Source organism: Dendrobates tinctorius, unplaced genomic scaffold, assembly GCF_039654945.1.
Source record: "Dendrobates tinctorius isolate UK_male_01 unplaced genomic scaffold, ASM3965494v1 ptg000003l, whole genome shotgun sequence".
Taxonomy (NCBI): domain Eukaryota; kingdom Metazoa; phylum Chordata; class Amphibia; order Anura; family Dendrobatidae; genus Dendrobates; species Dendrobates tinctorius.
Window position 1 is genome coordinate 48,362,725 of NW_027361671.1, and position 22,347 is coordinate 48,385,071.

A 22,347-nucleotide genomic window follows, 5' to 3' on the forward strand; every position below is an offset into this window, starting at 1 on the left:
CATTGCTATGAGCACCACATTGCTATGAGCACTCATCGCCTATATGTAGCAGAGTCAATCAAGTATGTGATGCTTCTAGCCTCCCATGGAGGCTATTGAAGCATGCCAAAATTAAAAAAAAGTTTAAAAAATATTAAAAAAAATAAAAAAATATAAAAGTTTAAATTACCCCCCTTTCACCCCATTCAAATAAAACAATAAAAAAAATCACACATATTAGGTATCGCCGCGTTCAGAATCGCGCGATCTATCAATAAGAAAAGGATTAACCCGATCGCTAAACGGTGTAGCGAAAAAAAAAATCAAAATACCAAAATTTACGTTTTTTTGGGTCGCTGTGACATTGCATTAAAATGCAATAACGGGCAATCAAAAGAAAGTATCTGCACAAAAGTGATATAATTAAAAACGTCAGCACACAAAAAATAAGCCCGCACCCAACCCGAGATCACGAAAAATGGAGACGCTACGGGTCTCGGAAAATGGTGCATTTTTTTTTTAAACAAACTTTGCCATTTTTTTTCACCACGATTCTATGAACTCGTAATGACCTGGAGAATCATAATGGCAGGTAACTTTTAGCATTTAGTGAACCTAGCAAAAAAGTCAAGCAAAAAAACAAGTGTGGGATTGCATTTTTTTGCAATGTCACCATACTTGGAACTTTTTCCCATATTCTAGTACACGAGATGGTAAAACCAATGGTGTCATTCAAAAGTACAACTCGTCCTGCAAAAAACAAGCCTTCACATAGCCATATTGACGGAAAAATAAAAGTTATGGCTCTGGAAAGAAGGGGAGGGAAAAATGAAAATGCAAAACCAAAAATACCCCTGGTCGTTAAGTGGTTAAGGCAAATATCATATAACAAGGACAAATGCTTGAAAGACACTTACGGATTTCTTAGCCACACTCCACACGTCTTCAGGAATGTTGTGGTACTGGATCAATGTGTTCTGAAGCTTTGTTGACATGGATGTTACATCAATCTGATCCTCCATGTTTTTCTAAACTAAAGCCAAGGAAAATAGAAGAAGTCATAAACAAAACTGTAAGGTCACTATATCCAGAATCAATAAATGTGGGGGCGATTAATGAAATCATATTGTAAGGTATAATTATGTATCAAGGTCTTTTTTTAGGAAATGATACGATGTGTAATGTATTATACTATCAGTGGTTGTTACTTTATAATAACTCTGACCCTAGGCCAAGCATATGTAGAGATGCCTATACACAGGAGAAATGAGAACGTCTGCAATCATGTGCTCTGTCCTCATGTAGATAGAGCAGCAGCGAGTATGTGGTGTGTATGGAGTCAGGCGGAGAGTTACTGTGGGCTCTCCATGTGCCGTGGTATGGTGTCTTCTTTAGGCCACGTTCACACGTTTAGGATTTGGTGAGTATTTTACCTCATGGTAACACAAAAGCCATTCAGACATACCCACCAGCAGAGCAGAGGAGAATGTTAGCCCCCCCCCCGTAAGACAAAATTTAATATAGGGGGGGACTCATGGGTGCTTAGGCCCCGAATGTTCTTTTCAGTACATTTGTATTATCAAGAAATCGCTAGGCCGGGGTTAATTTGAGGTCAAGTGACCGTTTCAAGCCTGGCACCTACACAAGCAGAGACTGGTTCTAACCAGTTCTTGGCGCCTTTTTTTAATGGTTTTCTGATTGGTTGTGATAGGAATTGGCGGGCTTTGTCAGGTTATAAATCGCCCTGTTTGGCAAGTTGAGCTCCATTACGTCGCTGGATGAAGAAAGAAGATCGACCACGTACTTCCTTCAATAGAGAACCTACTACAGCAGCTAGTCGCGAGGGCCGGAGAAAGGGACGAGGAGGATTGGCTGAGGAGCTGCCTGGCTATAAGCCCCGGAGGTCGTTCTCAACACCGGTGACGCCGACGAGATCTTCCAGGCGCGCACAGGAAGAGCGCGCGTCCTCTGCCCACCCTGCAACAAGGAAGTCTCGGAGCCCAAGAGACTTTCAGCGCGATCATCGGGACTCGTGGGTGACGGCATTATCGGCCGCCAAGGGTGCTGGTACCTGCCGCAGCCGTACAAGCGCTGCGGCGGCGAGGCCGCCTTGCACAACAGCTCCTAATTCCAGACGCCCGTCTTCAGTCCACCAGGTGACAACAACATCGGATCAAGAGGACGGCCCTGCTGCCGGCTGGTGCCAGCTGCTCTCCCCTGTGTCCCAGGGTCCGAGGGCTGGCTGTTCTTCGGATCAAGATAGAGCGGAGAACACATCCGGAAGGGGTGAGAACTTAAATGTCCCCCTGTCTGTCCCTCAGCTTAACAATTTTAAAACTATTATCAAAAATTTATTTACTGAGGCTTTGGGTGAGGCTGTCAGTGCTTCCAGTCCATTAGCTAGCACTGCCAAGGCGGTCGATAGCCATATTGCAAAAGATAACACACCCCCTCAGAATCCATTTAAAGAGGCGCTCACTTGCGAGTTATCTCCATAAGGTTTTCACATCAACGCTTCCGTAAAGGAGCTTATTTGGGAGAATAAATACGTTGATTTGTTTTCGTTACTGCCTCGCAGGAAACAGCCGGGTAGGTTCGAGAAGGATAAATCAGAATCTGACGATGCCAAACAAGGTTCTTTGAAGTCATTCAACAACTGGATTCAAGCCTTCTCGATTTACTCGGCTGTTCTCGGTAAAAAATTTCCACACCTGTGTAGCAGTTTGTTTCAGCATATAGATATTATATTGGAAGCTTACAGGAATTTTGGTGGCTTCGCATGGCTCAGCTATGATGAAGCTTTTAGACAGAAATTAGCAGTACACCCAGAACTTAAATGGGGCGTGAAGGACGTTGGTTTATGGATCAACCTTATGCTCCCACAGCGTCAGTACGCAAACAACCAAATGTCCTACCCATCCGTTAAGAGAGGTTTTTGCTTTGCGTTTAACGACTCCTCCTGTAAATGGAGCAATAGTTGTAGATTTCGCCATGAGTGTTCCTTCTGCGGTAACGCTCACCCAGTGTCCAAATGTTTTAAAAAACAAACCTCTCAACAACAAGCTTCCAGAGAATTTGTTTTCAAGGGCTCAGACACCAGTGAGAGTGGAAAGAATGCTTTATTGGCTAAGCAGCTACCCAAACAAGGAGACTAGCGAGCTCTTATTCAAAGGATTCTCTTTCGGCTTTCATATTCCCCCTTTCAAGGGTCCGGGTTGTACTTTTCATAAGAATTTAATTTCTTTATCTTTATATCCGGAAGTAGCTAAAGAAAAAATTTTCCACGAAGTTTCACTAGGCAGAGTAGCAGGCCCATTTCCTTCTCCTCCTTTCACTAATTTTCGTATTTCCCCTCTAGGCGTCGTTCCACAAAAAGAACCTGGTTCTTATCGTCTAATTCATCATCTGTCATATCCTAAGGGTTTTTCGCTGAATGATGAAATAGACAAGTCTGCATGTACTGTATGTTACACTTCTTTCGATGTAGCCCTTGACTTGATTAGGAAGTTTGGAAAGGATGCCCTGTTGTCAAAATCAGACATAAAGTCTGCATTCAGAATTCTACTGGTTCACCCGGATGGTTTTAATTCTTTAGGATTCTCTTTTGACAACGAGTATTTTTTCGATAAATGCCTACCTATGGGTTTTTCTCTGTCATGTTCTTACTTTGAGAGCTTTTCAACTTTCTTGCATTGGGTAATCGAATCAGTCTGCTGCGATTCCGGTATATTACACTATCTAGACGATTTCCTTTTTGTTGGTCCCCCGGATTCCCAGACATGCCTACTGAATCTTAATAAATTCTTATCCATGTGTGAATTTTTCAGGGTACCAATTGCTAAAGAAAAAACTGTTCTTCCTTCCACTTCGATCGAATTTTTAGGTATCACTTTGAACACTGAGAGGATGGAATGCAGCCTTCCTATGGAAAAGGTATTAAAATTCCAGATATCCCTCGCTGGTATGTTGTCCAGAGAAAAAATTACTTTGAAAGAGCTACAATCAGTTCTGGGTTTATTAACCTTTGCCCTCCGCATTATGCCTATGGGCCGTGTTTTTTCCAGACGCCTGTACGATGCGACTTTGGGCCTTTCCTCTCCATTTTCTCACATTGGAGTCAATTCCGAAATGAAAGCAGACATAAAAGTTTGGCTAAGATTCCTCTCAGAGTTCAATGGTAGATCTTGTTTACAATCTAATTTTGTGTTGGCCGATTCTTTGCCTCTTCTGTTTGCTACAGACATTTTTGCAGGATGCTCAGTTATTTTTCTAACTCATTGGTCAGTTCAAACGTGGCCTAAAACTTGGATTGAGTCGAAAATATCCATGAATATTGTGGTACTTGAGCTTTTTTCAATTTTATTGGCAATACAGCTATGGGGGGTCCTTATTACAAAATCACAGGTTAGTTGTCCTATCACCTAATCAAGGATTAGTTTTTGCCGTCAATACTCTATCTTCTAAGAATGCTTGGGTGGCCACGATTTTGAGACAGTTGGTCGTCCTTTGTTTAAAGCATAATACTTGGATTAAGGCAAAATTGGGTTGCAGTGAAAAGGCTTTGCTTACTAAGTCTCTATGTCTTGGTGAGTGGTTAAATTTTTACCAACAGGTTCCCAATGCGGATACAGAAGCAACACCCTGCCCTCAGTCAATTTGGGATATAATCTCAGTATAATCCCGCAATTCATCGAACATTCCCTATCGAAGAGAACATGGGCTGATTATTCAGCCGCCTGGCAGCAATGGGTGGAATTTTGTAATTTGCATAATTTTGATCATATGTCTTCTAGTCCTAATGCAGGTTTGCGATTCGCAGAATTACTAGTACATAAAGGCCTTTCTTTTTCGGCGGTTTCAAAATACTTGGCGGGGGTTTCCTTTTTCTTAAAATTGTCAGGTAACCCTCCTTTAACAGGAATTTTTCCCATAAAACAATTTTTGAAGGGATTCAAAAAGGGTAATTTCAATCCCGATTCGCGTAGGCCTATATCTCTCACATTATTAAAAGATCTATGTTTGTCCCTCCAAGGGGTATGTTTAACCCCTTTGAAACTGCGCTTTTTTGTGCTGCGTTTTCTATTGCCTTTTTCGGTGCCCTCCGCATAGGGGAACTAGTCTCATCTAAAAAAATGGAGCCTTCAGGTCTCTTGTTTTCAGACGTTAACGTTCACGATTCGGTCCTTTTTCTCTTCATCAGAAAGTCCAAGACCGATCAGTGGGGCAGAGGTGCCAGATTGCAATTAGATTCAGTTCAGGACCCCATCATCTGCCCTGCAACCAATATTAAATAATGGCTTGATATGAGACCGAACGTTCTGGGCCCCCTTTTCATTCATAAGGATAAATCTCCGGCCACTATTTTTCAGTTTAATAGCATCCTTAAAAAATGTCTTCATTTGCTGAATCGGGATAATTTGAACATAACATCACATTCTTTCAGAATTGGAGCAGCTACAGAAGCAGCGAGATCCGGCTTGTGCAATTCTGAGATTATGAAAATGGGAAGATGGGAGTCCGAGAGATATAAGTTATATGTCAGACATGATTTATATGATTATTAATCCTTATTTGTTTCTAGGTCCCATGATTGTATGGATCATCGGGCACTCATTTATTCCCTGGGCCCAGAAGAGGGCCAGCCAGAGATCTTATACTGAGAACTTATCTTTTAACCCTACTAATGTTCAAATTTTTTGGCACAGCGTTAGCGGGATGAGATGGGCGAATTTTATTTCAGAATTCAAGAAATGTTGTCAACAGCTACCTTATCCGAATTTAGTGATTATACATCTGGCTGGCAATGATGTTGGAAAAATGAAAACTCTGGATTTATTAGCCTTTTTGAGATCAGAGGTTATAAACTTAAAGCAATCATTCCCTCAAATCAGTTTCATTTTTTCCGAAATCATTCCCAGATTGGCCTGGGCTAATAACAAGTTTCTCTTTTTGGAAAAAATACGTAAGAGAGTTAATAGAGGAATGAGCAAATTTTTTCCTATGCTAGGTGGTTTCTCCTTTAGGCATACGGAGCTCGAAGGTTTCGTGCCAGGACTTTATCGGAGCGACTCAGTCCACCTGTCTGACATAGGCTTGGATATATTCAATATGGACTTACAGTCTATGGTTGAGAAATGGCTGTGTTTTTTGGGGGGCCTTGACTCTTCGAGCCTTGGCTTTTGGGGAAATCGCCCTTTGTTTAGGGTGGATTGGTTATGGTCTTGGAAATATGGTTTAAGTGAGATGGTATTTATTTATTGAAATTATTTATTATTTTATCTTATGTAACCAAAATAAACATCACGGCCATTTCTGCCAACTCTTGGTGTAATGTATTCTTTGTATGAATGGGTCTTATGCGGCCATGAGAGCCGCATTCAGCACCTGCCGCCGAGGAACAGCGCTTACAGTAGCGCTTCTTCCCCGGCAGCCGTCCGTGTGGTACTCATGCGGCACACGGGCGGCAAACGGTTGCCACACACACAGACACGGATATCTCCGGTACTGGAAATATATGGACGTGTGAAAGAGGCCTTGCACAGTACAAAAAATTCAGTAACTTTGATTTTGTTTTTTAGCCATGCATCCGGCAAAGCCACAAAGGGCCTTTACTGCAATAGACAAAGTTCCGATGGATCTATATTGGGGCATTTTAATTCTGTGTTTGCTTAAGTCATGGTCGGAAACAAAGGAATCTATGAAAACCAAAAGAATACCCATTTGCGTTCAGTGGGCGATATTAATATATAGGAAAGCATAGCTGTCTGAGCTTTCTCATATAGTGGGCCACTGTAAAAAACTTCCTCCATACAGTCTTAGACTTTTTTCTACACTAAGGTCTATGCATGATGAATAGAGATGATAGAGATAGTTTCATTTGTTTGAAATTTTTAGTTAGTCACCGGACCTTGTATATTTGAAAAAAATTGCACTTCACATTTCATACACAGGGGTGCTCGCTCAGCCGACAGCCATCTCCGCCTGATTTCTCATAAACCGGGGTGCTCGCTCAGCCGACAGCCATCTCTGCCTGATTTCTCATACACAGGGTCGCTCGCTCAGCAGACAGCCATCTCTGCCTGATTTCTCATACACAGAGCTGCTCGCTCAGCCGACAGCCATCTCAGCCTGATTTCTCTTACACAAGAGCACTCGCTCAGCCGACAGCCATCTCCGCTTGATTTCTCATACACAGGGTCGCTCGCTCAGCAGACAGCCATCTCTGCCTGATTTCTCATACACAGGGCTGATCGCTCAGCCGACAGCCATCTCAGCCTGATTTCTCTTACACAAGAGCACTCGCTCAGCCGACAGCCATCTCCGCTTGATTTCTCATACACAGGGTCGCTCGCTCAGCAGACAGCCATCTCTGCCTGATTTCTCATACACAGGGCTGATCGCTCAGCCGACAGCCATCTCAGCCTGATTTCTCTTACACAAGAGCACTCGCTCAGCCGACAGCCATCTCCGCTTGATTTCTCATACACAGGGTCGCTCGCTCAGCAGACAGCCATCTCTGCCTGATTTCTCATACACAGGGCTGATCGCTCAGCCGACAGCCATCTCCACCTGATTTCTCATACACAGAGTCACTCGCTCAGCCGACAGCCATCTCAGCCTGATTTCTCATACAAAGAGGCGCTCACTCAGCCGACAGCCATCTCCGCCTGATTTCTCTTACACAGGGGTGCTCGCTCAGCCGACAGCCATCTCAACTTGATTTCTCATAAACCGGGGTGCTCGCTCAGCCGACAAGTCATCTCTGCCTGATTTCTCATACACAGGGTCGCTCGCTCAGCCGACAGCCATCTCAGCCTGATTTCTCATATACAGGGGTGCTCGCTCAGCCGACAGCCATCTCCACCTGATTTCTCATACACAGAGTCGCTCGCTCAGCCGACAGTCATCTCAGCCTGATTTCTCATACAAAGAGGCGCTCACTCAGCCGACAGCCATCTCAGCCTGATTTCTCATACACAGGGATGCTCGTTCAGCCGACAGTCATCTCAGCCTGATTTCTCTTACACAAGAGCACTCGCTCAGCCGACAGCCATCTCAACCTGATTCCTCATGCACAGGGTTGATCGCTCAGCCGACAGCCATCTCCGCCTGATTTCTCATACACAGGGCTGCTCGCTCAGCCGACAGCCATCTCAGCCTGATTTCTTAAACACAGGGGCACTCGCTCAGCCGATAGTCATCTCCACCTGATCTTTCATACACAGGGGCGCTCGCTCAGCCGACAGCCATCTCCACCTGATTTCTCATACACAGAGTCGCTCGCTCAGCCGACAGCCATCTCAGCCTGATTTCTCATACACAGAGGCGCTCACTCAGCCGACAGCCATCTCAGCCTGATTTCTCATACAAAGAGGCGCTCACTCAGCCGACAGCCATCTCCGCCTGATTTCTCTTACACAGGGGTGCTCGCTCAGCCGACAGCCATCTCAACTTGATTTCTCATAAACCGGGGTGCTCGCTCAGCCGACAAGTCATCTCTGCCTGATTTCTCATACACAGGGTCGCTCGCTCAGCCGACAGCCATCTCAGCCTGATTTCTCATATACAGGGGTGCTCGCTCAGCCGACAGCCATCTCCACCTGATTTCTCATACACAGAGTCGCTCGCTCAGCCGACAGTCATCTCAGCCTGATTTCTCATACAAAGAGGCGCTCACTCAGCCGACAGCCATCTCAGCCTGATTTCTCATACACAGGGATGCTCATTCAGCCGACAGTCATCTCAGCCTGATTTCTCTTACACAAGAGCACTCGCTCAGCCGACAGCCATCTCAACCTGATTCCTCATGCACAGGGTTGATCGCTCAGCCGACAGCCATCTCAGCCTGATTTCTTAAACACAGGGGCACTCGCTCAGCCGATAGTCATCTCCACCTGATCTTTCATACACAGGGGCGCTCGCTCAGCCGACAGCCATCTCCACCTGATTTCTCATACACAGAGTCGCTCGCTCAGCCGACAGCCATCTCAGCCTGATTTCTCATACACAGAGGCGCTCACTCAGCCGACAGCCATCTCAGCCTGATTTCTCATACACAGGGATGCTCGCTCAGCCGACAGTCATCTCAGCCTGATTTCTCATACACAAGAGCACTCGCTCAGCCGACAGCAATCTCAACCTGATTCCTCATACACACGGTTGATCGCTTAGCCGACAGCCATCTCCGTCTGATTTCTCATACACAGGGTCGCTCGCTCAGCCGACAGCCATCTCAGCCTGATTTCTCAATACAGGGGTGCTCGCTCTGCCGACAGTCATCTCCACCTGATTTCTCATACACAGAGTCGCTCACTCAGCCGACAGCCATCTCAGCCTGATTTCTCATACACAGAGGCGCTCACTCAGCCAGCAGCCATCTCAGCCTGATTTCTCATACACAGGGATGCTCGCTCAGCCGACAGCCATCTCAGCTTGATTTCTCATACACAGGGGCGCTTGCTTAGCCGACAGCCATCTCAGCCTGCTCTCTCATACACAGGGGCGCTCGATCAGCCGACAGCCATCTCAGCCTGATTTCTCATACACGGGGGTGCTCGCTCAGCCGACAGCCATCTCAGCCTGCTCGCTCATACACAGGGTCGCTCGCTCAGCCGACAGCCATCTCAGCCTGATTTCTCATACAAAGGGGCACTCGCTCAGCCGACAGTCATCTCAGCCTAATTTCTCATACACAGCGTCGCTCGCTCAGCCGACAGCCAGCTCAGCCTGAATTCTCATACACAGGGGTGCTCGCTCAGCCGACAGCCATCTCCGCCTGATTTCTCATAAACAGCCAAGCGCTCCTCTGTTCTCTTTGAGAAAGCAGCACACTGACAAGCTGGCCTGAGGAATATCTGAGGGAAATCTATGCAATCTGTAGCCTGAAATAAGACAAGTGTAATGGACATCTCTCCCGACTATCGGGAGGCGCCCCCATGCACATTAGACTGTCGATATGGGTGGGTTCAGCTGATATTAGTCTCTTGTGTTTGGGTTTCCTTATTTCACAGCCGTACCAGCATGAAGGCTAAGTTCGTGTGAAAATGAACAACCCCTTCAAATAATTCCATCCCTACATTGAGCATCTCCAGAGCAAATAAATAGTGTCCTCAGACTGGAGCCCGTCAGCAAGAAATAAACTGGTTTCATTCTGATAAAAATTTACAAATAAAACAAATTGTGCACATGATTACTTGAACATTCAGCAAAGCCAGAATAAGTAGTGACTGGAAGCTGCGCCGCTCCGTGCCTCTTACAGAACGGCTGGGTCATGTATTTTTAAATTCTAAGGGTACCGTTACACTTAGCGATGCACCAGCGATCCCGACCACGATATGACCCGGTCAGGTACATCGCTAAGTGGTCGCTAGTGAGCTGCCACACAGGCAGATCTCACCAGCGACATAGAAGCGGTCGGGGGTCGCTACTTACCTGTCAGACGCGGCGATCCTGACGTCCTCCCGCCCGGCTCCACGCGTCACCACAGCAGGAAGCCCAGCAGGAAGTGGCCGACGAGAAACGGCCCAGGACGTTCTCGCGCGATCAGCGATAATCAGCGGGGGAGCCGGTCGGAGGTAAGTATCAGACATAGCGATATCGCTAGTAATATCACTGCTGCGTCACAAAACTAGTGACGTTATAGCGATATTGCTAGCGATATCGCTATGTGTAACGGGGGCTTTACGCGCAGGATTTCTGCACAATGTCTGGTTTTTAAACGAGTGACAGATAAGATGACTGATTTCTCACCGTCAAGTTTTGCATTGTTGGGGTTTATGGTTTTGACCTCAGAAGGTGAAGTTGTTCCATTGTACTGTATATACTGTACTGTGTGGTGTGATATCGTATATATTCTATGATGCATAGTGTATATATTTCTTTGTATATCTTACACTGTACATCTTGTATTGTGTGGTGTCAGTTCGTTTTGTATACGTTGTGTTGTGTATATTGTATATATCTTAGATCTTGTAGTATGTGATGTTGTTAGATTGTATTATACTGTCTATATTGTATGGTGATAAATGGTCTCGTGTATATTGTACTGTATATCTTGTATTGTGTGGTGTTATATAATATTGTATATATCGCTTTGTTTATCGTGTACCCTCTGATGTTGGTACATTGTGTAGTTTTGTTTTCGTGTTCCCTTACCGTCAGGGGCCCCCTGCGCACAGGCGGAGCATTATCCCATTTGTTCTGACATACTACATTAGTAGATGAGCCAGTGATGGGCACAGACAGAACAGGCCCCTGTCCAAGAACAGTAGAAGGGCCCTTTGTACTCCAAGATCTCATCATAATACACAGTGGAGTCTGCTCTGGAGGTAGACGTGGCCCTAAGGCCCCTGCGTGGGTTCACAGGTCGCCCCTGTGCCTGAGATTTGCCCCTGCCCCTCCTGGATGCCATCCTGCACACATAGCACCTAGATGCCCGCTTCCTGGTGGGTATATACAATGTATGGGGCATCAGGGCTGTGCCACATGGAACTCATCACTGGATTATTGCCATTTTCTTCCATCACCGCCGGATGTATGAGCGCTATATGTCCTGGCCCTCTGAGCTGATCGATCAGTCGGACGACTCCCACTACCACAGACCCGGCGATGACTATCGATGACATATACCCTAGATCTGATCACGATCGGTGATCGTCCGGTCTGTGGATGGATCTCTGATAACAACGAGCGCCCCGATTCTCTGCGTGGGACACAGTCACGCAGTCCCGTGGATTAACCCCTGCTCACGCATGGACTTGCTGTGTACAGGCCAGTAGTGACAATTCTCATAGGTATCATCTCAGATCACCCCTATTATATACCAAAGGGAAATAACAATCACAAGCTGCGGTAGAACCACAAGCCCCAGCACTGCCAGCATCCTGTGTATAACGGATGTCTGCAGGAATCCGCGCACTCACCCTCTGGACCTCTTCACCCTCCGGATGCTGCCGGGCTGCTGCAGCTGCACAGCGCGCTCCGACCGTATCAGCAGTTTTACTACTAGCCAATCACAGCGTACAGTCATTCATAGGGCGTGACCTTACCCGGTTCTTCAACCTATCAGAGGAGATCGGCTGCATAGCCCCGCCCACCAACTAGTCATTGAAGTCCCGTAGTGGGCGGGGCTGTGAGTCATTCAGAATCTTCCTGTTGTGATGGAGATGGCGGGCGGCTCAGTATACCGGAGCAGGCAATAGGCAGGACTGGATCTCACTTGTGGCGGGGTCTGATCTCCAGAGCAAAGGGGCCGCCACCCTGGGAGGAAACTTTACACTAGAAGTCAATGGGAAGGCCCAAAAGGCGCCTGGAAGACGCCCTGGCATATTTTGGAGCATTTTGTCAGTGATTTCTTCATTGTTTATTGGAATAAGAAAATGCCTGTAAAACACCGGTAACAAGATGCCCAGGAGGCTTGGGTCCCATCAGAAATAAGGGAGCCTTGTCGTGGCTGATGGGCACACACAGATTTGCCATTTGTACCTTGGTTTTACTATAAATGTTACTCTATATGGCAGTAATGCAGCTTACCCTCCTCCACTAATACACTGATGCTCTGCGCAACCATTACTAATCAGGATCACTAGAAGACGTGTGACATTTTCTTGGACGCCATCCACATGCTGAAGTATGAGCAGTCACACAGGCATTTCAATAGGCACTTAGGGTTATTGAAGTCAGAGTGTGAATAGAGAAGATACAGGTGCTTCTTACTAAATTAGAAGATCATCAAAAAGTTCATTTATTTCAGTTCAATACAAAAAGTGTAACTCATACATTATATAGAGTCATTACAAACAGAGTGATCTATTTCAAGTGTTTATTTCTGTTAATGTTGATGATTATGGCTTACATCCAATGAAAACCCAAAAGTCATTATCTCAGTAAATTAGAATACTTTATAACACCAGCGTGAAAAATCAGAAATGTTGGCTTACTGAAATGTATGTTCAGTAAATGCACTCAATACTTGGTCAGGGCTCTTTTTGCATCAATTACTGCATCAATGCAGCGTGGCATGGAGGCGATCAACCTCTGGCACTGCTGAGGTGTTATGGAAGCCCAGGTTGCTTTGATAGCAGCCTTCAGCTCATCTGCATTGTTGGGTCTGGTGTCTCTCATCTTCCTCTTGACAATACCCCATCTATGGGGTTAAGGTCAGGCGAGTTTTCTGTCCAATCAAGCTGTGACGACTAGTGGACTTCCAAGGGTGGAGCCGCTGGACCGTGGCAACGAACCTCCCTCAGACGAGCTGACCAGGTGGACCACCCCCTATACAGGGAGCGTTAGGGGCAGGCCCGAGGAAGACTACAACCACGGCAGCTGGTACCCAGGGGAGAACAACAGGAGCTTCAGCGAGAGACAAGGGGGACAGGTGGCAGGCTGGCATGGCTGCGTCACGGGAACACGGACGGGATGGAGACACTGGCAGGCAAGTACGGCAGAGACACGGGAACACAAGCAGGCTGGCGACACTGGCTGGGAGGCACGGCTGAGTGTTATGATTCCACCACACGGCAGGGGAAGAGGGTGCCACTGAGCTCCACCCACCACTGACCCTACCTACTTGCCGGTCCCACCCTAGCCGGTGGGCGACAACTGGGCGGCGGTCCCTACCTCGGCGTAAGTGCAGGGAGCTACAGTGTGGGTAAACCGAGGGTGGAATGAGTGCAGGACAACCTAAGGGAGACAAGCAGCAGCAAGGAGGACTCCTAGAGTGAAACTAAAGAGTGAATGAACCTGCAGGGTAAAACCACGAAAACCCCAAGCTAACACAAAAATACTAAGATTTCAGCAAAGACCAAAGCGGAAAGCTGGAGTCCCAGAGGTACTCAACGAAAGAGAGACCGGGAGGCTGTCAGAGGTTGTACTGGACAGCGCTGTAGGGAAGACAGGAATCCGTACCACAGAAGAATCACCGGCAGGGAGTGAGAGCCCTGTGGAGTGCTAAATAGGAAAAAGGCGGGACATAAGCACAGGAAACAGTGAAGCAGCCAATCACCAGAACGGAGAAAGAACAATGAACGAAAAAGAACTAGTTGATCAGAAACTGTATAATACGAATGGTTGTGTGGCACAGCAAGTAAGGCAGCAAGACTTGCTGTGGAAACCAGACTAGACCCCGGTACGAATCCTGACATTACCCCCTCCCTTATGAGGGGCCCCTGGACCCTCACACAGGGAAGGCTTCTCAGGAAAATTGATATGGAACCTCTTACATAACCTGGAAGCATGAACCTCAGAATGAGACACCCACGACCTCTCCTCAGGGCCATACCCCTTCCAGTCCACCAGGTACTGCAGGACCCCACGAACTTTCCTGGAATCCAAGATCTTTTTTACCTCAAACTCGGGGTGACCAAGTACAACAACAGGAGCAGGAGGTGTGTCAGCCGGACAAACTGGAGGTGCATAAGGTTTTAGGAGAGCGACATGGAATACCTTATGCACTCTCATCGCCTGGGGGAGATCCAATTTGACAGAAACAGAGTTGATTATCTGAGATATTTTAAAAGGACCAATGTACCGGGGAGCCAGTTTACCAGAGGGGACTCTTAGTTTCAGATTTTTAGTAGAAAGCCACACTTTCTGTCCAACTTCAAAGGAAGGACTTCTCCTTTTCATATTAGCAAAGTGGCATTGTGACTCCTGAGCCTTTTTGATGTTGCCTTGGACTTGCTCCCAAACTGACCGCAGATCAGAGGAAACAATCACTACCTCAGGATTGTCCGAGGTGTCCTCAGAGAAAGAGCTGGATTTAGGGTGAAATCCCATGTTGCAGAAGAAGGGAGATATCCCTGTGGAAGAGTTTACCCTATTATTTATGGCAAACTCTGCCAGGGCAATAAAAGATGCCCAGGTCTCTTGCTTATCAGCCACATAGCAATGTAAGAATTGTTCAAGGGCTTGATTGGCCCGTTCTGTCTGCCCATTGGTCTCCGGGTGAAAGGCCGATGAGAAAGCAAGGGTAACGCCAATTTTACTACAGAAAGCTCTCCAGAATTTGGAGACAAATTGGGTACCCCTATCTGACACAATATTAGAAGGAATTCCATGCAGCCGCACCACATGATTTAGAAACAAGGGGACCAATTGCTTGGCGGATGGCAATTTGGGTAAAGGAATAAAGTGTGCCATCTTACTAAAGCGATCCACCACAACCCACAAGGTAGTCATTCCCAGGGAGGAAGGTAAATCAGTAACAAAGTCCATGGAAAGATGGGTCCATGGCTTGGAGGGAACAGGTAGAGGACATAGTTCACCCAAAGGCCGTGAGCGGTTAACCTTAGACCGGGCACAAATGTCACACGCCTTGACATAGGCAGTGGCATCCCGGCGTAAGGTCGGCCACCAAAAATTTCTGGAGATTGACTCCATCGTACCAGAGATACCAGGGTGACCTGAAAGAGGAGAGTTGTGGTGTTCATTCAGCAGTCTCAAACGCAAATGACAGGGAACGAACCATTTATTATCAGGAGAGCCGGACGGAGACAAATGTTGAAATTGCTTAACTTCAGCAAACAAATCAGAGGAATTAGCAGCCAAAAATACTTTATCAGGTAAAATGGGAACAGGTGGGATGTTTGACGGTTGTTCAGGCAAGAAGCTTCTAGATAGCGCGTCTGCTCTGGCGTTTTTGCAGCCGGGTCTGAAAGAAATCACAAAATTAAAACGTGAAAAGAACAACGCCCACCTTGCCTGTCTTGGATTAAGCCGTTTGGCCGTTTTGAGATATTCAAGATTTTTATGGTCGGTGAGGACAGTAACAGGATGTTTGGCCCCCTCCAGGAAATGTCGCCATTCCTCAAAGGCCAATTTTATAGCGAGCAGTTCCCTATTCCCAATATCATAATTTTTTTCAGCTGGGGAAAACTTCTTTGAGAAGAACGCACAGGGTTTCAAACGAGTCAAAGACGAAGTCCCCTGTGAAAGTACTGCCCCTACCCCTGCCTCCGAGGCGTCAACCTCAACAATAAAGGGTCTCTCCTGATCGGGCTGGGTAAGAACAGGAGCAGTGGCAAAGCTCTCCTTAAGAAACGTGAAGGCATCCACTGCATCCTTACTCCAGTTTACCAAGTCGGAACCTTTCACAGTAAGATCTGTGAGAGGCTTCACCACAATGGAGAAGTTTTTTATAAACTTGCGGTAAAAATTGGCAAACCCCAGAAATCTTTGAAGAGCTTTCAAAGATACAGGACGAGCCCAATTAAGAACCGCTTTTACCTTCTCCGGCTCCATTGTGATGGCCTGGGGTGTCAAAATATGACCCAAAAAAGATAGACTTTGGACCCCGAAAATACACTTTTCTTGCTTGGCGAAAAGTTGGTTATTGCGGAGTACCTGGAGAACATCCCTTACATGCTTTAAATGTGAGTCCCAGTCCGGAGAGAACACTAAAATATCATCCAGATAGACAATTACATAGCGGCCAATAGCATGTTGGAAAATATCATTGGTGAAATTTTGAAAAATCGCCGGAGCATTGCACAGCCCAAAGGGCATAACCAGACACTCGAAGTGGCCCTCGGGGGTATTGAAGGCGGTCTTCCACTCGTCGCCAGCCTTTACACGAATGAGATTATACGCCCCTCTCAGGTCCAACTTCGAGAACCATCGAGCCCCCTGAACCTGGTTGAACAGGTCCGGAATCAACGGTAGAGGATATTGGTTACGGACAGTTATTTCATTAAGACCTCGGTAGTCTACACACGGCCTAAGTCCTCCATCCTTTTTACTGACAAAAAAGAAACCTGCGGCCAGAGGTGAGGTGGACGGACGGATATGCCCCTTTCTTAGAGCCTCTTGTACATATTCACGTAAAGCTTCTCTCTCAGGAGGTGATAAATTATACAGGCGTCCCTTAGGGAATTTACAATTGGGAACCAAATTGATAGTACAGTCATAGGAGCGATGAGGTGGCAACCGCTCAGACTCCTTCAAAGAAAAGACATCTGCGAGTTGGCCCAAAAGACTCTGAAGAGAAGCTTGTGCGGAGACGATACCACAAACGTGTGTTAACAAGCATTTCTGTGAACAATCTGCACCCCACTTCTCCAATTCACCAGAAACCCAGTTAATGTTGGGGTTATGGAGCTGGAGCCATGGAAGCCCCAGTATGACACTAGTTGGGAGGTCATGCATAACCAAAAATGACAGTTGTTCCACATGCAGTACACCAACCTGAAATGATAGCAATGGAGTACAGAGACTAATCTCCCCATTTGCTAGTGGGGTGTTATCAATACCAACTAATTTAGTGGGGTGAGCTAGTGGAATTAAAGAAATACCCAATGAGACAGCAAACTCATAACACATAAAATTAGCAGTAGCCCCTGAATCAATCATGGCAACTCCTTCTCCCTTAGAGGAGGTGAAAGCAATAGAAATTGGCACTAAGAGTCTCTTAGAACTTAAAGGAATTACCTGTCCACCCACAGGCCTAGGTGGTGTATTCCGAGAAGATTCCTGTGGAGTGCCAGGGCGCCGCGGGCAATCCTTTATCCAGTGCCGAGGATCTCCGCAGTAAAAACAGGTTCCAAGTGCGTGGCGTGGACGGCAAGGACTTGGATCTGTGGCAGCTTGCATGGCTCCCAATTCCATAGGTTCGGCAGCTGGCAGATTCGGAACAGCCGGGGTGACCCTAGAGAAAACGGGAACTTGTGCTGCTGCCTGCTCCGATCTCCTCGCCCTTAACCTGCGATCTATTCTGACCATTAAAGCCATCAGCTCCTCCAGAGACTGGGGCAGAGTGTAGTGTACCAATTCATCCTTTAGGGCTGGTGAAAGGCCCCGCTGAAATTGATTCCAAAGTGTGGGATCATTCCAACGGGTAGCTAAGCTCCATCTACGAAACTGGGTGCAATAAACCTCTACCTCCTGATCACCCTGGGTCAGGGAGGTAAGGTTTGCCTCGGCCAGAGCGACTTGGTCAGGCTCATCGTAAATATTCCCTAAGGCTTGAAAGAAGTTGTCTACAGAATCACGGAGATTTGAATCTGGCGGCAGAGAGAAGGCCCACTCGGGGTCCCTCCCGTAAGCGAGAGATTATGACTCTTTGAGCTGGGGGGCCAGAAGAAATAGGTCGTAATTGAAAATATAATTTACAATTTTCTCTAAAAGAAGCAAATTGGCTTCTATCTCCGAAAAATGGCTCGGTTAAGTTAACTCTAGGCTCAGAATTAGTTGTCCCTGCAACGGCAGCTGCTTGAATTTGCTCCTGACGCTGGATCTGCGCAGCAAGATCTTGCACCAGCTGAGTAAGACCCTGCATTTGATTGACTAAAGAGGTCATAGCGTCTATAGGGAAGGCCGGTGATTCTGTTATGATTCCACCACACGGCAGGGGAAGAGGGTGCCACTGAGCTCCACCCACCACTGACCCTACCTACTTGCCGGTCCCACCCTAGCCGGTGGGCGACAACTGGGCGGCGGTCCCTACCTCGGCGTAAGTGCAGGGAGCTACAGTGTGGGTAAACCGAGGGTGGAATGAGTGCAGGACAACCTAAGGGAGACAAGCAGCAGCAAGGAGGACTCCTAGAGTGAAACTAAAGAGTGAATGAACCTGAAGGGTAAAACCACGAAAACCCCAAGCTAACACAAAAATACTAAGATTTCAGCAAAGACCAAAGCGGAAAGCTGGAGTCCCAGAGGTACTCAACGAAAGAGAGACCGGGAGGCTGTCAGAGGTTGTACCGGACAGCGCTGTAGGGAAGACAGGAATCCGTACCACAGAAGAATCACCGGCAGGGAGTGAGAGCCCTGTGGAGTGCTAAATAGGAAAAAGGCGGGACATAAGCACAGGAAACAGTGAAGCAGCCAATCACCAGAACGGAGGAAGAACAATGAAAGAAAAAGAACTAGTTGATCAGAAACTGTATAATACGAATGGTTGTGTGGCACAGCAAGTAAGGCAGCGAGACTTGCTGTGGAAACCAGACTAGACCCCGGTACGAATCCTGACACTGAGACACGGAACCCGGGCGGGTATTGGAGACACTGGCTGGAAGACACGGCAGAGACACGGAAAACGGGCAGGTATAGGAGACACTGGCAGGAAGACACAGCAGAGACACGGGAACACGGGCTGGTTGGGGACACAGGTGGACAGGCAGTAGGAGAAAGCACACGGAGGATGTAAGGTCAGAGGCTTGTGACAGGGAGGGCAAGGAGCGCAGAGAGAAGTGGGGCCAGAATCACTTGTGAAACACAAATGACAGGCACAGCCAGGTGGAAGAGGCGGCCTGATAAGCAGAGTGCACAGTGAACTTCCAGGTCAGAGTCCTCCAGACCATAGAGTAGGCTGGAGGGAGCCGCTGGATTTACTAGGAACGGTGTGCGCGTGCGCCGCAGAACTCAGTGCACGTGCGCACCCGACGGGAGGCAGGAGCCAGAGCAGGCGCGCGCCCGGACGCCGAGGACCGGTAAGTATACCGGGGGGAGGCGGCAGCGTGACAGGGGCAGGCAGTGGCGGCGGCAGCGTGACACAAGCGCAGTGATACTGTTGTTTATAATCCGGGTATTGGTACTTTTGACAGTGTAGACAGGTGCCAAGTCCTGCTGGAGAATGACATTTCCATCCCCAAAAAGATTGTCGGCAGAGGGAAGCATGAAGTGCTCTACAATATCCTGGTAGACGGCTGCGATGACTTTGCTCTTGATAAAACACAGTGGACCTACACCAGCAGATGACATGGCTCCCCAAACCATCACTCATTGTGGAAACTTCGCACTAGACCTCTAGCAGCTTGGATTGTGGCCTCTCCACTCTTCCTCCAGACTCTGGGACCTTTATTTCCAAGGTCTAGTGTGAAGTTTCCACAATCCGTGATAGTTTGGGGAGCCATGTTATCTGCTGGTGTAGATCCAGTGTGTTTTGTCAAGACCAAAGTCAGCGCAGCCGTCTACTAGGAAATTTTAGAGCACTTCGTGCTTCCCTTTGCCGACAAGCTTATTGGAGATGGAAATTTCTTTCTCCAGCAGGATTGGCACCTGTCCACACTGCCAAAAGTACCAATACCTGGTTTACACACAACAGTATCAAAGTGCTTGATTGGCCAGCAAACTCACCTGACCTTAATGCCATAGAGAATCTATGGGGTATTGTCAAGAGGAAGATGAGAGACACCAGCCCTAACAATGCAGACGAGCTGAAGGCTGCTATCAAAGCAACCTGGGCTTCCATAACACCTCAGCAGTGCCACAGGCTGATTGCCTCCATGCCACGCTGCATTGATGCAGTAATTGATGCAAAAGGAACCCCGACCAAGTATTGAGTGCATTTACTGAACATACATTTCAGTAGGCCAACATTTCAGATTTTAAAATCATTTTTTCAAGCTGGTGTTATAAAGTATTCTAATTTACTAAGATAATGACTTTTGGGTTTTCGTTGGCTGTAAGCCATAATCCTCAACATTAACAGAAATAAATACAAGAAACAGATCACTCTGTTTGTAATGACTCTATATAATATGAGTTTCACTTTTTGTGTTGAAGAACTGAAACAATTTAACTATTTGAGGATATTCTAATATTGTGAGATGCACCTGTATGTATAAATGAAGAATGTCTATATGGACTGTATGCAGTGTGTGTCCATTATGTGTATTATCAGTATATTGTGTATGGGTTATATATTAACATACAGTGTGTGTGTATAGGTGAATGTATTGGTTTTATGCATTTCAAAATTATGTTTCTAGCATTAAAGAACCTTTTTCTTACACAATAAATAAAACTGTTGCATTAATTATATATATTGTAGGGATTCGACTCGCTTAGGTGCAGCGGGAGACAATCATGAGGCAGGTTCTTCCCAAAGTTCATGGGGTTTATTTGCATCATAAACCCACCAGGGAGCACATTACCAAAATAGCCTCTAGATTAGGCAAAAGAACACAAATGTCCGTGGCTTCAGACTCGGACCGAGAGTCTCAGCACATGCTGGGAGCTGTAGTCCTCCCCATATACAACCTCTGTAGTGTCCCGCCTGGACACATGGAAGTCTGTCCACACTCAGACAGACTCCCTCACAGTCTCTCACATGTGCCAAACACCTCAATTACATAGCCCTGTAACCACACCCACAGGTGATCACATGGCTATGACATCACTAAAGGTTGTATAGACACACACAGGCTTCCCTGACACAGTGTAACAGAAAGATCAGCAGTACCTCTGCTGATCAATACACCCTGGAGCCTGCATCCCAAGGCCACCCACCTTGAGACCCATAATGGTCATTTAGGACCCTGCTCCTGTTACCACACTGAATGTGCCTGTACACCCGTCCTGGGACACCCACACAGCGCCCCCTAGCTGACATAGTGGTAACTACACAACATACCTCCCCCCTCTGTTCAAACTTGTGGGGTTGAACACATGACATCACCCAGGGATCTTGAGACCTGGCACCCATGTCACCTTGCCCTACCAGTCGGGAGGACCATCTCCGTCTGTTTCGGTAGTCATACTGCATATTTACATTAGGCCTCCCCTGCCCCCAGCGGTCAGTATCTCGGCCTTGGGCTTTGGCCTTCCCGTCAACGTCCGTCAGTGTGACCAGACACTCTTTAGTCTCCACCTGTCTGCAGTGTGCTTCATCACGCGACCTTTCTCTCACTGGCTGGCTCTCCCAGTTCGCACGGTCATGAGTCCCACGTCCAGCTGGGCCAACTGGCTGGTCTGAGTCTGACCCTCTGTCGCTATGTCCACCACCGAGTCTCGTGCCTATGTTACTAAGATTAGAACGGCCACTTGCGGACTCTCGACGTTCTTGCCTTCAACTACCTGTCCTTTCATTCCTTGGAGGATCCCTTCGGGTCCTTACACCTTGGGTTGGAGGGGGACGCCACCTGACGTTCTCTATCTGCTCATTCATCTGCAGTCGATCCTGTCTTAGCTGCTCAATCTCCTTCAGGTACGCTACCCGATATTCCAGGAGCATGCGAAGCTTCCCAATGCTTTCCACCGAACCAACCACAATGACAGGAACCATGTCATCTTCAATAACGACTTGGATTTCACCAGCAGGTGGGATCCTCACTCTCTTCACACAGGATCGATTCACCATCTCCTGCATCACCTTTCCAAGTCTGCCAATGACTTTCCCTACCAGATTTCTGGGTACCGGAATTATGTCTTCCACAAAGCCCAGCCGACTTTGTGCTTCCCTTGCAAGCTCCAGACATCGAGCGGCTTTCCTATTACGCTCCACGAGCATCTGTTTCGTGCGGAGACATTGTAGGTGCATCTCCTTCAGGACAGCCACCCTTTTTCTCTGTGTCTTCCGTTTCTGCCAGTATCACCAACTGGTCTGTTTCTGGTGCCCAGCTCACACTATAGGCCTTTACTGCCTTTTTAAAGGTC

At 47.2% G+C, this 22,347-nt stretch overlaps 1 protein-coding gene across 2 annotated transcripts in view; it reads right to left on the bottom strand.

The window, feature by feature from the left end:
* STARD4 (StAR related lipid transfer domain containing 4) overlaps positions 1–22,347 on the bottom strand; it is a 200,508-nt gene that overhangs the window by 19,517 nt on the left and 158,644 nt on the right. The window contains exons 1-2 of one of the 2 annotated variants that reach the window (XM_073550136.1): positions 11,901–11,981; positions 897–1,012 (exon numbers count right to left, since the gene is read on the bottom strand). In XM_073550136.1, the coding sequence (XP_073406237.1) occupies positions 897–1,001 (105 nt within the window). In that variant the 5' untranslated portion in view covers positions 1,002–1,012; positions 11,901–11,981. Of the gene's footprint in view, positions 1–896; positions 1,013–11,900; positions 11,982–22,347 lie in introns of those variants that run through there. The other variant, XM_073550210.1, reaches the window with a different exon arrangement.